The sequence below is a fragment of the Polypterus senegalus genome, chromosome 5 (assembly GCF_016835505.1).
Source record: "Polypterus senegalus isolate Bchr_013 chromosome 5, ASM1683550v1, whole genome shotgun sequence".
Taxonomy (NCBI): Eukaryota; Metazoa; Chordata; class Cladistia; order Polypteriformes; family Polypteridae; genus Polypterus; species Polypterus senegalus.
The window spans coordinates 120,205,688-120,220,614 of NC_053158.1; the positions used below are offsets into that span (position 1 = coordinate 120,205,688).

General features: G+C 37.4%; 1 protein-coding gene across 1 annotated transcript in view; it reads left to right on the top strand.

Annotated features, from left to right (window-relative positions):
• The window catches only part of LOC120529897 (polycystic kidney disease protein 1-like 1), a 256,167-nt gene that overhangs the window by 49,763 nt on the left and 191,477 nt on the right, over positions 1-14,927 (top strand). Inside the window, exon 14 of the mRNA XM_039754112.1 lies at positions 7,288-7,395. Within this exon, the coding sequence (XP_039610046.1) occupies positions 7,288-7,395 (108 nt within the window). The remainder of the gene's footprint in view (positions 1-7,287; positions 7,396-14,927) is intronic.

Genomic DNA, 14,927 nt, shown 5'->3' on the forward strand with positions numbered 1-14,927 from the left:
CATTTGTAATATTGTCTGAAACAGAATAAACAGACAGTGAGCTGCGACTCACCTTTTCAGGTCGACTTTGACATCTGACCGCTTCTTTTTAACTTCAGGAACTGTGTGACTTTCTGAACTTGAAGTTTCAAGTGTCTCCGTCATTCTGTATCATCCATAACTTCCTTTTCTTGCTTACAGCTTGGCAACAGTGGCGGTTCTACATTAAATTGCTCCCCGGGCGAGACTCCCTCCCGGCGGCCCCGCCCCAAAAAAAAAATAACATGACAAAACTACACATTTTGTACACACCACACGTTTTATTGTAGTCATTCCGTAACAGACCGATTTTTGCAAAAAAAAAATAAAATAAATAAATAAACTGCTCATAACTTAATTATACTCTGTACAAACCAATATTATTTAAGAAAAATATTTTAAATTATTAAGAATAATATACAAATAAAATATAGAATAAATCACACTAAAGAAAATTAAATTATTTCACTGCAGAACAGAAAACACAAACTGAAACTAAAATCTGACATTTCTGGCCTTTCTAGATGCAAAGTCATCAATAATGGCATCATATGAGATATGCTCCCCTACTGAATGATTAATGCTTATGACAGCAAGGCCAGTGAGCCGTTCCTGAGACATGGTTGACCTCAGGTATGTCTTGATTAACTTCAGTTTGGAAAAGCTCCTCTCTGCTTGAGCCACAGTCACTGGCAGGGTAAGTGCAATCCTGAGAGCAGTCCAAAAGTTGGGGTAGATCTCAGATAGATCCTTATCGTGCATGAAAGTGATAAGCTCAAGGAGGCTCATGGTTTTTGATGGCAGGTGAGGGAAGTTCTTGATTTCCTGCAAAAGCTCTCTACTGTCCAAATCAGAATGCCCTTCAAAGTGCAGTGTGGTACCTAGTGCATTGCACTGCTCTGCCAGCTCCTCATCTGCAAGACTAGGGAAATTTGTCAAAACCCCAAATTTGTTTTCCACATTTTCCAATGTGGTAAATCTCTTTGCGATGGCTGACAGGGCTGCATCAAGAACAACATTGAAGAATCCAATCTCCAACTTCCTAAGGGCATCACTGAAAGGCTCATCATGTGATTCATATGAGAAGTGGCGCTTTGTGGACCTCAGCCTTTTTGTTTCAAAACAGCTTCCACATTCATTTCTTCACAAATGTCTTTGGCGCCATCTGTGCAGTCACAAAGCCACTTGCCCTGTAGCTCTGGAGACCTTGCTCAGTCTTCTTCAAAAGATTCACAGCTAGGTCGACATGCATATTTGGAGACTGCATGAGTTTGCTGACATTCTGTATTGCAGATAGCATGTCATACCAAACAACTGTGCAGATGCTGAAGTGGTACGACCCCACCTCCTCAGACAAAGACTGGGCCCTCAGCCTTTATAGCAGGGTCTTTGGTGTTGTCTCTCACCTCAATTAAAGCCTCTCTCACGGCAGCTCCGTGGTACCTCGTGGGCTCAACGCTCTTGACCTTGCTCTCCCACCTTGTTTCTGCCCACATCTTTAAGGTGATGCTCACATGGTTCTTCAGAATGGACCATCTTTGGGAGGAGGCTGAAAATAATGTGTAAAGCTTTTGCAGTACACCAAAATAGCTCATAGCATCCACAGATCCCTTAGCAGCATCACACACAACTAAATTTAATGTATGCCCACATGGCACAAACAGAGCTCTGGGATTCTTTTCTAAGAGCCTGGCTTGAACTCCCTTATTTTTGCCCTTCATGTTTGCCCCGTTGTCATATGATTGTCCTCTGCAGTCGTCAAAAGGAATTCCCAACTCCTCAAGTCTTGTCAGGATCATGGATGCCAAGTGCTGCCCTGTGGACTCCTCTGCCTTCAAAAATCCCATAAAATGTTCCCTGATATGGGGCTTCTCCATCAGTGACACCACTCTAATGACCACTGACAACTGTTCTATGTGGCTTATATCTGGAGTGCAGTCCAGAATTATTGAAAAAAACTTTGCCTGCTTGATGTCATCCACTATATCAGATATGATTTTGCTGCTTAACAAATCAATCAGCTCATTCTGCACATGATGCCCTAGGTAGCTGTTGTGACTTGCTGTTCCTCTTTCGACACGGTTAAGGTGATCTTTCATAATGGGATCAAACTTGGCCATAAGTTTGACCTCTTTGAGAAAATTCCCATTTGATGGTGTGAACAGTGTTTCTGTGTGTCCCCTTAGAGCCAAATTTCGAACCGCCAGTGACTGTACAATAGCAGTGAGACATGTCAGCACTGCTCTCCATCTCACCCTCTCAGCCTCAAGTAGTGCCTCCTCCTGCTTATCAATAGTTTGTCCACTTCTTAACCTCACTGCCAGTTCCTTCCATGCTTTCATGCAATTGAGATGTTCTGGACTGTTTTCATGTGATGTGAGGTGAGTGCTCGCATGTTTCCAATTTGCCATTCCTGAAATTGTTAAATGAATGTTCCTCTTGGAAAACAATTTGCAGCAGAAGCAAAAGAGGCTGTTGTTCTTCATGGAATATATCAGCCAACTTCTTGCCATCTTTTCACCACTAACTAATGTCTTTTTAAAATATTGGTGATGGCAACTTTGTCCATCACTCTCATTCCTCTGGAAAACAAAGTCAGTTGGCAACCTACTTGGTCCTCTGCAAACCAGCTCAGTCCGAATCCTGTCATCAGTCAGAGGTGAGGGCCAGTTAGCAGGGTCAGTTGACAGAGGCTCATCCTCAGCAGTGGGGCTGAGTGGGGGTTCAGCTCCAGGCATTTCTATCAGACAACATAGTGGCACATTACTCAAAAAACAGAGCAGTGGAACATAACACATAGGCATATTCAGAAATGATCAAAATGTTAAAATTACATTAAATTGTAGTTGTCTTGTAGCCTAGGCATACCCCCTTCACACACACACACACACACACACACACACACAGAGAGAGAGAGAGAGATGCAAAAACCCACCTGCAGGCTTATGCTGGGTAGAAGTAGAGGCAAAGATGTCTTCATCCTCAATATTAGATGTTTGTGGAGACATATGACTTGCTGAGGACACAGATGGTAGCTCATCCTGAAGAGCAGAGTCCTGTGTAATGGGGAAGGTAGGTGGCTCATCCTAACAAGTGGCAGAGGATGCTCCAAAATATTTTAGAAGTGCCCCTAAAACAGGACGCAGTTGAAATTGACATCAAAAAACTGTTGGCTACAATATTACTCTTAAAATTGCAAATTTAAATAAACATGCCCTAACATGTATACAATATAATCTAATCTAAGGGAGGAACAATTAGCTCCTTGGTTAATTTACTGCCTCAAATTATATGCTTTGTCACGTAACAGAGTTATAGCAAATGGAAAATGTTTGTCTTTTACACTATCTACACATATGTAAATTACACTGGCTATTTACAGTAGCCAACACAAACAATGGAAATAAATAACTGTACTTGCAACAGTTTTGTTGCAAAGCATAATTTTGTGGTTAAATTTAATCAGATCTCGTGTTGTATACACTGCTGAAAAAACAATAGAACCCTGCCCAAAAATAACAGAAAATGTAATGGATTTAATGGTTATAATGGGAATTGTATTGGTTTTAATGGTAAGTATAACAGTGTCTGCTGGTATATGATGGATTCTATTGGTGGGTGGGATGGTAAATCCTATTGGAAAAGTGCCCAAAACACACTACAATAAGGAATTTTGTAATAGTTTCACTGGAAAAAAGTTAATGGTTCACAATGGTATTTAATAGAAACCATTAGAATTTCTGTGATGGTTTGTATATTAGGCTTTTACTGTGTTTTTTTTTAGCAAGGTAAGCATAGCATGCATCATAAGCAAGAAGGCTAACAAAGTAAGAGTTAACGTTATACCACTAATTAACACAATGACATGAATACCTTAATCATACAGAGAGAATATTGTTGCATACCTTTATCTTTTGCCCGTTTCTCCTCATCATCTTTTCTTTTTTTCCTAAATTGGGCACCTGACAGCTTTGGCCTTTTTCTCTCCATCGCTGTGTTTACTAAGTAATCGGCAATCAACAGATTTCCCATCATCCCCCAATGCTGTCACTCACGACCAGAAGTCAAGACTAAACCAATTCACCTCCACATCATAATCATTTTTTATTACCTATTTTTATTAGCCATTTCACACAATTAAATAAATAAATAAAAATGTGCCAATTATTGGTCTGTGTTTAAAATATTTTGAATGAAATGTGCATTATTTGTAAGAAAGTCAGGTGTCACTGACATAGTTTAGCCCCCCTCCTTGTCTGCTTCATTTGGGAGAGGTGAACTGTACTCTGCGTCTCTTCCCCCCCAAACCCCCACCGCCCCTCATCCCCTCTCCTCTCCGCTCGCTCAGCTTCTGTGCGGCTCCTTCAGCAGCAGGGGCAGCGCAGGTATCATAGATAATAGAAAACCGCTTAGCAGCACAGATGATTTTTTTTTCTCCTCCAAGTTCGTGTGCCGCCCCCCACATGTCATGAAAAAATGCCGCCCCAGGCGGCTGCCCCATTCGCCCATGCCTAAAACCGCCACTGCTTGGCAAATAGTACATTTTTCCTTGTCTCCACTTTGCATTCACTAAAATTCCTCTTTTTTCCATGTGATTTTGCCATTGTCTTTTAATACAACACTGGAAGGTGATATTTATATTGAATGGCATTTTAAAATATGCAAAATTCTGGGAGGAGTTAGGATGGGGCTGTAGATGCACACATGCACGTGCATTAAATTTCATGTTCATTGGGATTTTTACAGGGAAAGTGTGTTGAACTTGGCGTATACACAGTTTTATGCATCTGGATTTTTTTTGTGCGTATGCACATTTCAGTTTTTGTCCTTGCGCCATGTTTTACTGTGAATTCTTCACACAGTGTTAAAAATGAGGCCCCAGCTGTTTGGTTTTGCTGATATTAAGGGAGAGGGTATTCTCAAGGCACTATTCCACCAGGTTCCTGACCTCACCTCTGCAAGGTTTCTCATCATTATCAGTGATTTGACCAGTCATGGTATAGTGTCATCAACATATTTATAGGTACTGGGAAGTAGTCATTTATGAATTTTTCGAGATCTTGGAAAAAATGTTTGATGATGCTAAGGTCAGGGGTTTGAGTGAGCAATTCAGATATCTGTTTTCTACATTTTAAGTTGCAGTAGTTTTTTTTTTATCTCTGGCATTAAGCTTTGGATCATTGTCCTGTTGAAAAACAAACTTCTTTCCCAATTTTAGTGTTCTGACCCAGGGGCACAGGTCTTTATTCAGTATTTCTATAGATATTGTATCCTATACATTTTTTTTTTCTCTGATGTGCATTGTCGTCTTTGCATTACACAAACCATATGGTCCTCCAGCCATATAGTATAATCAGACAACAAAACTTTCCAATCACATTAATGTGTCAGTGATTTTTTGCAAAACACTTGGAAGACAAGAATACGTCTATTTTATATATATATATATATATATATATATATATATATATATATATATATATATATATATATATATATATATATATATATATATATGTAGTTTTTCCTTTTTATGTTATTTTTTTTATTTCACAAAAGAATTTCTATTTTTTATGTATTTCAGTTTTAGTAATTATGTTATGGTTATAGAGCTAGTATGGAGTTTAGTTTTGTATCACAGTCGGACAGAACTGTATGCTTAACGGATTTGGATACAAGCTTAATGTTAGTGGTAGCTTACTACAATTACACTACATGATTTACTGTCTGGTTTTGTTTTTGTCTGTTAAAATCAACCATACTCAAAACCAGATACTGAATATGAACAGTTTTATACAATTTAATAATTTTCAAAATATTTATGTCTTGTGTCCTGAACAAATGTGCCCTGACTGTGTTGGCATGTCTCATCTTTTTCTTTTCTTGTCCAAAATGGGCAAATTTTTTGTTGAAATTTAGGTGAATTTTAAGGTTTGAGGCTTACTCTAAATGTCTACAGCAAACGTGAAGTCCTGCTTCAAGATGATATCTGTTAATGCCTTCAATATTGTATTCAAAAATCTCCCATACTGGGCTTTGTTGTTTTCTATCAGCCATATTGATCAATAAATATGTATCAGTTACATAAAATTTATAGACAGAATTTTGCCACCTGCAGGCCTGAAAAGATATCAAAAATCAGAAAATAGATTCTACTGTGTTCTGACAGGTATGGTCATTAAAATCATCGAGGCTTAGGAAGAACAGGGCTCTTAGGCTTGAATCAGTATGCAGACCCCACCTAGCTATATTGAGAGAAACAAAGAAAAACAAGCATGTTGTGTCAAAGTTAGGGGTAGTGAGACTTGAGTAGCTCATGCATAAGAATGAGCAGAGTAAGAGCAGGGAATAGAAGTATGAACAGCCACACAACAACAGAAACAGTATCTAAGATCAGGAACAATATGTACATTTTCTCATCCCGCTCATCCAGAGCAGGATCACAGGAATCCTGGAGCCTCTCCCAGCAAGGCAAGAACAATTCCTGGACAGGGTGCCAGCCTATTGCAACACTACTGTATTTTGAAATATGTATGACATGGCTGATGAGAAGCACAGAAAAGACTATATTACTTCAACTGTCTATTTACAGAGATACAGATAGATTGAAAAGAGAGAATCAAATATTTTTAAACAATTCTGCCATGTATTATGTTCACAATATATTCAGATTTGTGTATTTATTTGATATTTGGACTTCAGTCCTCACACATTATGCAATTCACATCAGCATTTGGCCAATTATTAGTAGAACATGGGAAAAAAAGCTTTTGTTTTAGCTATGTGTTCAACATTTCTTGCCTTACATTTCCTGTCCCCCTACATTTACACAGATTGTTGTAGACACGGAACACACATAAAATGTATGTGTTCCAAATAACTAGATATTATTTTCCCTGTACTATTCAAGACACCTTACACTCAGATAAACAGACTTGAGCTGGGAAGCCTTTGTGTACAACTAAATCTGCATCAGTGGGTGATGGGATAGCAAGCTGCCTGTGCTGATTGATACATTTGCAAAACAAAAAAAAAAAAAGATTAAGAGGATTTATAAATGTTGTAGACACATAAACATGCTTAAAAAAACAAAGAAATTAATTAATTTAAATGCATAAAATAAATTCAAATAGAAGCATATGATACCACCTGATTGCAGGGAAAGAAGATAACTGCTAAGTGATGTTTAGGAAAATTAAAATTTTTGTAATAATCCTTTTATTTACAAATTTATTTTAATATTTAAATTTTTTAACTATGTGTCTTTAGGAGCTTCAATTACGACCATAAGTGTAATCTCCAGTTCCAATAGGATAAGGCTTAATGAAGAAAAAGTTAGCAACCTTGTAAATCAAACACTGAGTGTCAACATAACAGGTAATCAATGGATCTTACTGCTTAAGTAGTGTAATGTAAGAAATGAATTTAAATTGTTTTCATTGAATCTCTGTGTATATGGCATTTTTAAAAATATGAATTTCCAAAATATTTTTTAGTCTATCATACACAGATTATCAATTCTTAACCTCAAAATCATAAGTGGCGACACAGAACATTGAGCAAGGGTGTTACTGTTTACAAATTTCACTGTTTTGAGTCATTACTTTTCATTTACAGTTGACTTTTTAACATGCCTCAAAAAAGACAAAGCTCAACATGTGAATATTTCACAAATAAAACATATGCTGTACAAGTGTGTGTATAATATACATGTATGATAAAGAGGTGTCTGCCTGATCAGGTTGGCAAAGTGCAGAGAAAAGTCCAACAGTAAGAAGCAACATACAAGAATGCAAACTGGAACTTGTCATGCTTGTGTGAAGTTAAGCGTTACTCAGGGAAAGTACACCAGTAAAAAGGGAAGGGTACCATAGAAAAAAAATTATGTCCAGGAGAAAAGATATAATTATGCTATGGACATCTGACATGAAAGCTGACTCACCCTCTGACCAATAGGCTGCAGAACTTGGCCCCAGGTTAAGAGAAATGAGAGCATGTTTATTTTTTAAAATCTGGGATTGACAAGAGGTTGTTTATAAAGTCTCACCCTGAATTGACTGATTTTGGTTGAACTTTTTTCATGGTATATTAAAAGGAAATTAGCAGACCTGTTTTGTTTTTCTTTTGTTGTGATTTGTCAATAATAATGCTGTAGCAAGTGGTCTGTTTTAAGGTGCTCCATCTGTTTTCTTCTCATTGCAGACAAGTTAAAGTAATGTGTGGCTAGCAAATATCCTATACTCCTTGAGTCTAGGCTATAGTGAGGACGAGAGAAATACTAGAGGAGATGGGTTCCTCACACCCAAAACAAGTCATGACCGACTGTGCTTGCGCAGCTCAAAAGAGAAAGGGGATAGAAACTGTACACAGTGCCTGGTAACTAACTAGGCGAGTTTTGTGCGCATGTGTAACACTGAGGACCCAGCACCCCCCTTCTATTTATTTCACCCTGTACTGCATGCATTTACTGCTTTCCTTCAGATCTTGCACATCACCATCAAATCTCCCACATAAGAGGTGCGATGTTTACACCTAAAATGCTAGTGCCTACATTGACTGTACATTTACTTCATGATAATATTGCATTTTTATAAGGTGCTGTTTGCGACAATCCATTTATGTACACCAAATACTGAAATGCCTACAATGTGTACTGAAAATAATACACTATATAGTGAAACACATACACTGTATACTGAAATACATACATTATACAGTCTGATTTTTGTCTCATACACGATATACTGAAATGCTTACATTACAGTTTATATTGAAATGTGTACACTGTGTTCATAAGGTTGAGTTTTGTTGCAGTTTACAGATGATTACCATCCTCTCCTCCTGAATTTTGACAAAAGTCGACATCAGCCCTGATAGAGTTAAAAGTAGTGAAAAAAATGTGTTGATGAAGTGTTAAATTTAAAGCTTAATTGCTTGTAGGATGCAAAAACACTGAGTGTGAAGTATAAATGGGCCTTAAGGCTGTCAGATTTGCATTGAAAGATTTTTGTCTAAAATGATAATATAGTGCACAGTTTTAAACAATATAAATGCGGTTGATAAAAGATTTTAATTTGAATGATTGAATGCTTTGTGCATATGGAGCTGGTGTATTCTATGCATGGCTGCTTTCCATTTCTTGTCTGAAATATTAAGAGAAAGGTCTCTTCCCCACTGTACCCTGGTATCTTTAAAAGGAAGGGACTTTAAAATCTTTATATTTACTATATAGTACAGATGCTGTCCGAGTCTTCAAGACTACTGTAAAGTTTCTAACTTGAAATTAGTGGAAAAATGTGTTGAGATGTTAAATTTGCTTGTAGGATGCAAAAACACTATCAAGGTACAAGTCTCTAAATGTTTTAATGCCAGACATTTTATAAAACATTAAATACTGTGCATGTTTGAGAGGGTGGAAAAAGTGCTTGCCATGTAGAGATGCAACAGGTAAAAGCTTCCTACATTCGTTTCATATATTCTAAGTGAATGAAGGGAAATTGGATTACAGTGTATTGATGATAGTTTTGTACATACTGGAACACAAAGCAGGGAATATAGAGAAATACTGCAAGATTTTAATTCTATTATAGACCAGGCTTATGTATGCTCATCTGTTTGTGCCTGCTAATGCTTTTAGGACTGCTGGCACAAAAATGTATCGGTCAGATATATACTGTACCATGTCATCTACATATGATATTTTCTGTTGAAGTCCTTCTCTGAAAATCCAGTTTATCTCTGATGCATTTCGAAAGTGAAGAGTCAGTGACGATTGAAAAGAGCAGTGGTGATAGGGAACATCCTTGTTTAGCTCCACATTCTAGTTTGTAGTAGTCTGAAATAATGTTGTCAATATTAACTGAGGCGTCTGGGCTAGTATAGAGTAGTTTGATCCATGCACATATATTTGGGCCATTTTCAAATTTGTGCAATGTGGTGAATAGGTAGTCCCATTCAACCATGTCAAATGCTTTTTCTGCATCCCAAGGTAGTAAGATCTCTGGGGTGTTAGGTTTAATGGGTGAATATATTGTTGGTAATTACTGTTATTGCATTGTTGACTTCCAGCTTGTGGATTTGATGGGCTAAAATCTTATTGGCCTTCTCTAGGCCAAAGGAAGTGTTCATAATAATGTTTCAATTTAAAAATGAGCATCTCCATTTCTTTAGTAGTCAAGAGATTAAAATTCTGATTGCTAAATTTTTCCTATAAAGTGCTTCATTTGAAGACCTGGCCTATATTAGATCTATTGTGATAATTTTGCTGATTGACTCAGATGCCATCTTGGTTTCCAATTTATTTTTGTTAAAAAGATATGAAATAAGGCATTTTTAAGAGGACAGATTAAGAATTTCCTAGACTTTTCCTGTAGAGAGACCTCTGGAGATGCATTTGTCTCCAGTAAGTAATCAATTTGCTTAGGTATAAATTCTGTACAGTTGGCTAATGACAGGTGGTTAAGACTCCAGCTATGAGCGCATAGTAATTTAAACTCCATGATCAGAGAGGTGTGGTTGGAGATAACAAAAGCATCATACTTACAATATTTCATAAAGAAGAAATAATCAATTCTTGAGTAACAATGAATAACTTGTGAGAAGAAGGAATATGCTCCTAGTTTAGGATTTCAAAACCTCCATGGGTCTTGTAAGTTCTGATCCCGAAACTGGTCATTACTGATTAAGTTTCCTGTAAAAATACCATCTTGGCATTTAAATCTGTTATTTGAGCGAATCTTTGATTGAGACCTTTGACATTCCAGCTGACAAAGTTCACTGTTTGATCATAAATACATTGCTTCTGAACTTTTGTTGATGTTTTGTATTCTTAAGGTAGTACATATTTACATATGTTAGGTTTGTCCTAGAATTTATATTAGTGCCAACACAACAATAGGCCTCATAGCCATAACACCTGGCAATAACAGTTATTGGGGCAGAAAGGATAAATAAGAAATAGCAAATTCGAGCTTTGTATCCAAGTCTTACTTTTGATGAAGTTTTCTATTGTCAAACCTTGATGCCTGATCCGCAGGATTTTGTGCAGATGTGACGTATCTCCATTGTGAGGGTTGCGTGTGCTCTCTTATTACTGCAATTCTGTTAGCAACAAAGGTTTTGTAGCATGCACTTTCGTTTGCGATTTACCTTAGTACTGTGATGCTGTCAGTCCAAAAGATCGACTCTTGCAGGGGAATCTGCAGTTCTCGTTTTAACATTTTGTCCATTTTGACTGCAACCACTGCTGCTGTAAGTTCCAATCTTGGTATTGTGACAGATTTTAGTGGTGCCACTCTTGATTTCCCCATTAGAAATGAACAATGTCTCTCATTTTCTTTGTTAGTCAATAGGAGGTAGGAAACAGTGCCATACCCGTTTTCTGAAGCATCTCCAAAATGATGCATTTGTGCGGTCATTATTTGACCAAATCCAGGCGGTTTAAAGCACCTGTTTACATTAAAATCCACAAGTAGCTGCAAATCGTTCATCCATTTTTTCCATTGCCGAACATACTTAGCCTCCACTTCTTGATCCCAAGCATATTTTTCTTTACACAGTTCTCTTAGAATAAGCTTGGCAGGCAATATGACTGGCGCTAAAAATCCAAGTCGGTCATATATTGAACTGACCACTGACAGAATGCCACGTCTTGTAGCAGGCTTATCTTGCAGCTTTACCTGGAACTTGAAACTGTCAGTCTGTGTGCACCATTGAACACCCAAAGCTCTTTCAACTGGTAACAGATCATGGCTTAAGTCCAAGTCTTTTTGATCTTTTGCCCTGTCTTCTTCAGGGATTGACAGCAAAACTGCTCTGCTATTACTTATCCATTTTGTAAGATAAAATCCTCCCTTTAAGCACAGGGCTTTAAGATTTTTGGCCAATTTTATGGCTGGTTGTTCTGTAACAACTGACTTTAAACAGTCATCAACGTAGAAATTATTTAACACAGTGTTTACTGCTTCCTCAGGAGCTGTGCCTCTTGCATCCTCTGCTGTTCTTCTTAAGGCATAAGAGGCACAACTGGGCGATGAAGTAGCACCGAAAAGATGCACTGTCATTTTGTATTCCTCAAGTTCATTCTTTAGATTACCTTTGGGCCACCACAGAAAACGAAGAAGATCTGTTTTTTTTATGGTACTTTCACTTGATAGAACATTGATTTAATGTCCACCATGAGAGCGATTGGTTCCTCTCTGAGTCTTGTAAGAACTCCAATGAGTGTATTAGTTAAGTCAGGTCCTTTCAGCAACTGTTCATTTAGAGAAAAACCATGATAAGTGGCTGTACAATCAAACACCACTCTTAGTTTGTTTTTCTTTGGATGATACACTCCATGATGAGGGATGTGCCATATTTTTTCTTTTTCAAGGGTCCGCTGTTCAATGGGTACCTTTATGGCATAACCTTTGTCTAAAATGTCTTTCATGAACTCTTTATAATCCTCATGAAACGTCGGGTACCTTGTAAGTTTCCTTTTAAGTCCTATAGCACGTTGTTTTGTAATACAATGATTGTTTGGCACTTTAAGTGTTTCATCTTTAAAAGGCAGATTAATGCAATAGTGTCCGTTCACTAGACTTGCAGTATCTGAGGCTATGCGCATAAATTTAATGTCTTCCTGTGACATTTCCTCTTTTTCTTCACAGTCGCGTTCTGGAAAGTCTATATTGTATTGCTTGAGTAACATTTGTTCTACTTCCTTTATTGTTACACAATTGACTGGACATCTTTTTTCACTTTCGTTGTCTGACTTCTTTGTATAGCAAGTAACAGTCCATCCTAGAACTGTTCTAGTTGCATAAGGTCCATCTCCTTCGCTATGTATTATTTCCCATGGCTCCAAGAGTTTACGAGAGTCTGTACCTATTATTAAACCTACTTCTACGTTTATTTGGGGTAGGTCTACATCTTTAAGGAAAGGCCATTTCGTAATATCTTCTTGAGTAGGAATTTTATCTTTATTTCCAGGTATAACAGTTGCTGTACATACCTCTGGTAAGTCATAAAACGTGTTTTTTTCCTAACCCACAGACTTGTAACTCTGTTAAGATTTTACATTTTAATGGTTTTTCTAGATTATTTAGAGTGTTGAGATACAGATGTGATTTTCTTCCTGAGAGGTTTAATTGTTCTCTTAAGCTCTCTGTGCAAAATGTGGCTGAGCTACATGGGTCTATTAGAGCATATGTTTCAATATATTTTTCATTCCCTTTGGATTTGACTTTAACTGGGACCGCAGCTATGACATTATTTCCGGTCCCGGTTGCCATACAAAACTCTTTCGGTGTTATGGCCGCATTCGTAGAAGAAGCGCTTTTCAGTTTCGATTTAGAGCTCTCTTCTTTAATGAGTTTAGCTTTATCATCGGAGTCCTTTTCTTTATTTATATGTAAAATAGCTGGATAAAAATGAGAGCATATGCTACATTTTATTTTTTCTTCACAAATTTCGCTAAGATGTCCTTGTTTTAGACATTTAAAGCATAAGCCTTTGGATTTCAAAAAGTCAATTTTACCTTCATAAGTTAATTTCTGAATTGCGTTGCAGTCGTTAAGATCATGCTTTTTGTCGCAGAAAAAACAGTGCTTACCGTGTATACCCTCATTTGTCTCCTTTTTGTTTTCCTTTTCAACAGTAGTGGCAAAATTTGAGACAAAGTTGTCCTTTCTCATTCTGCCTTTCGCAGGATATTTTTCGTAATCAGTCTTTTCTTTCTCCCTTTTGAAGGTATAGCTTGAATAGGAAGCACCATACATTGGATCCAGGGAAGCTATGAGTCGATCTTCTAAGAAACTATATAAGTCAGCGAGACCTGGTCATCGTCTTTCTTTGCTTTCGATCTCTGTTGCTTTATTTTGCCAGAGCTCTCGTAGTTCTTGGGGTAGCTTCGATGACATAATGCGGATATTTAAATTGTTTTCGAATTCGTGTCTGTCCTTTAAGCCTGACATAACACTTTTACAATTACCGATATGTACCAACCAGTATGTCTTTAAGCTATCAAACTCTCTTGCTTTCAATTGTGGCCACTTCCTTACTTTCTTCATGTAAACATCTCCTATATGAATGTGGTTTCCATAAAATTTTTGTAATATTCTTCTGGTATTTTTATATCCTTCTTCTGGTGGTAAGTATGCGTTATTCAGAGCAATGTTTCTAGGTTCGCCTTTGGTGAATTGTACCAAATACTCTAGTTTGCTACCAGGATCACTCACTTCTTGGTCGATGATTCGATCAAATGCTCTTATAAAATTTATATAAGTCAATGGATCGCCTTCAAATACTGGGATCTTTTTGTGGGGTACATTAGGCGCTTGTGTTAATAATAATGCAATTGTTGAAGAAGCGCTTCATTTTGTTGCTGATAAAACAGTTGCTGGGGTTTATTTTTACTTTCATTCGTATTTGTAAAGTTGTAACTGTTCGCATCTGACGACTTTTCAAATTTCACATCTGGTTTCTGACTCAGTCTATTTGGACTGTGATTGCGCCCTTTAAGTGCTTTTAATTTTGCGTCGGATTCTGCAATAGCTGCCTCCAATTCTAATTGATCCCTTTTAGCTTTTATCTGTATTTCCTTAGCTTTTAACTGCATTTCTTCCATATCTAAAGCCTGTTGCTTTCTTTGATTCTCCACTTTAGCCAACAGCACAGCGTGTGCTGCCCCTTGAGATCTGATGACGTTAATAAAGTCCCGGCTGAACTTGTACTACTCTTAGATTTTGCGGAGATTTGGGAGGCTTTGGCTGAATTTGCAGCCGAACTTATATGACTTTTACTTTGAATGGAAACCTGTGAGATACTATCTTCTGGAGAGACGTCAGGAAAGCCATTCGTCGTTCTGTAATCTTTGAATTAGTTAGCCGTAAAGTTGGGCTGCTCGTTGAAGCTTATATTTTGACATA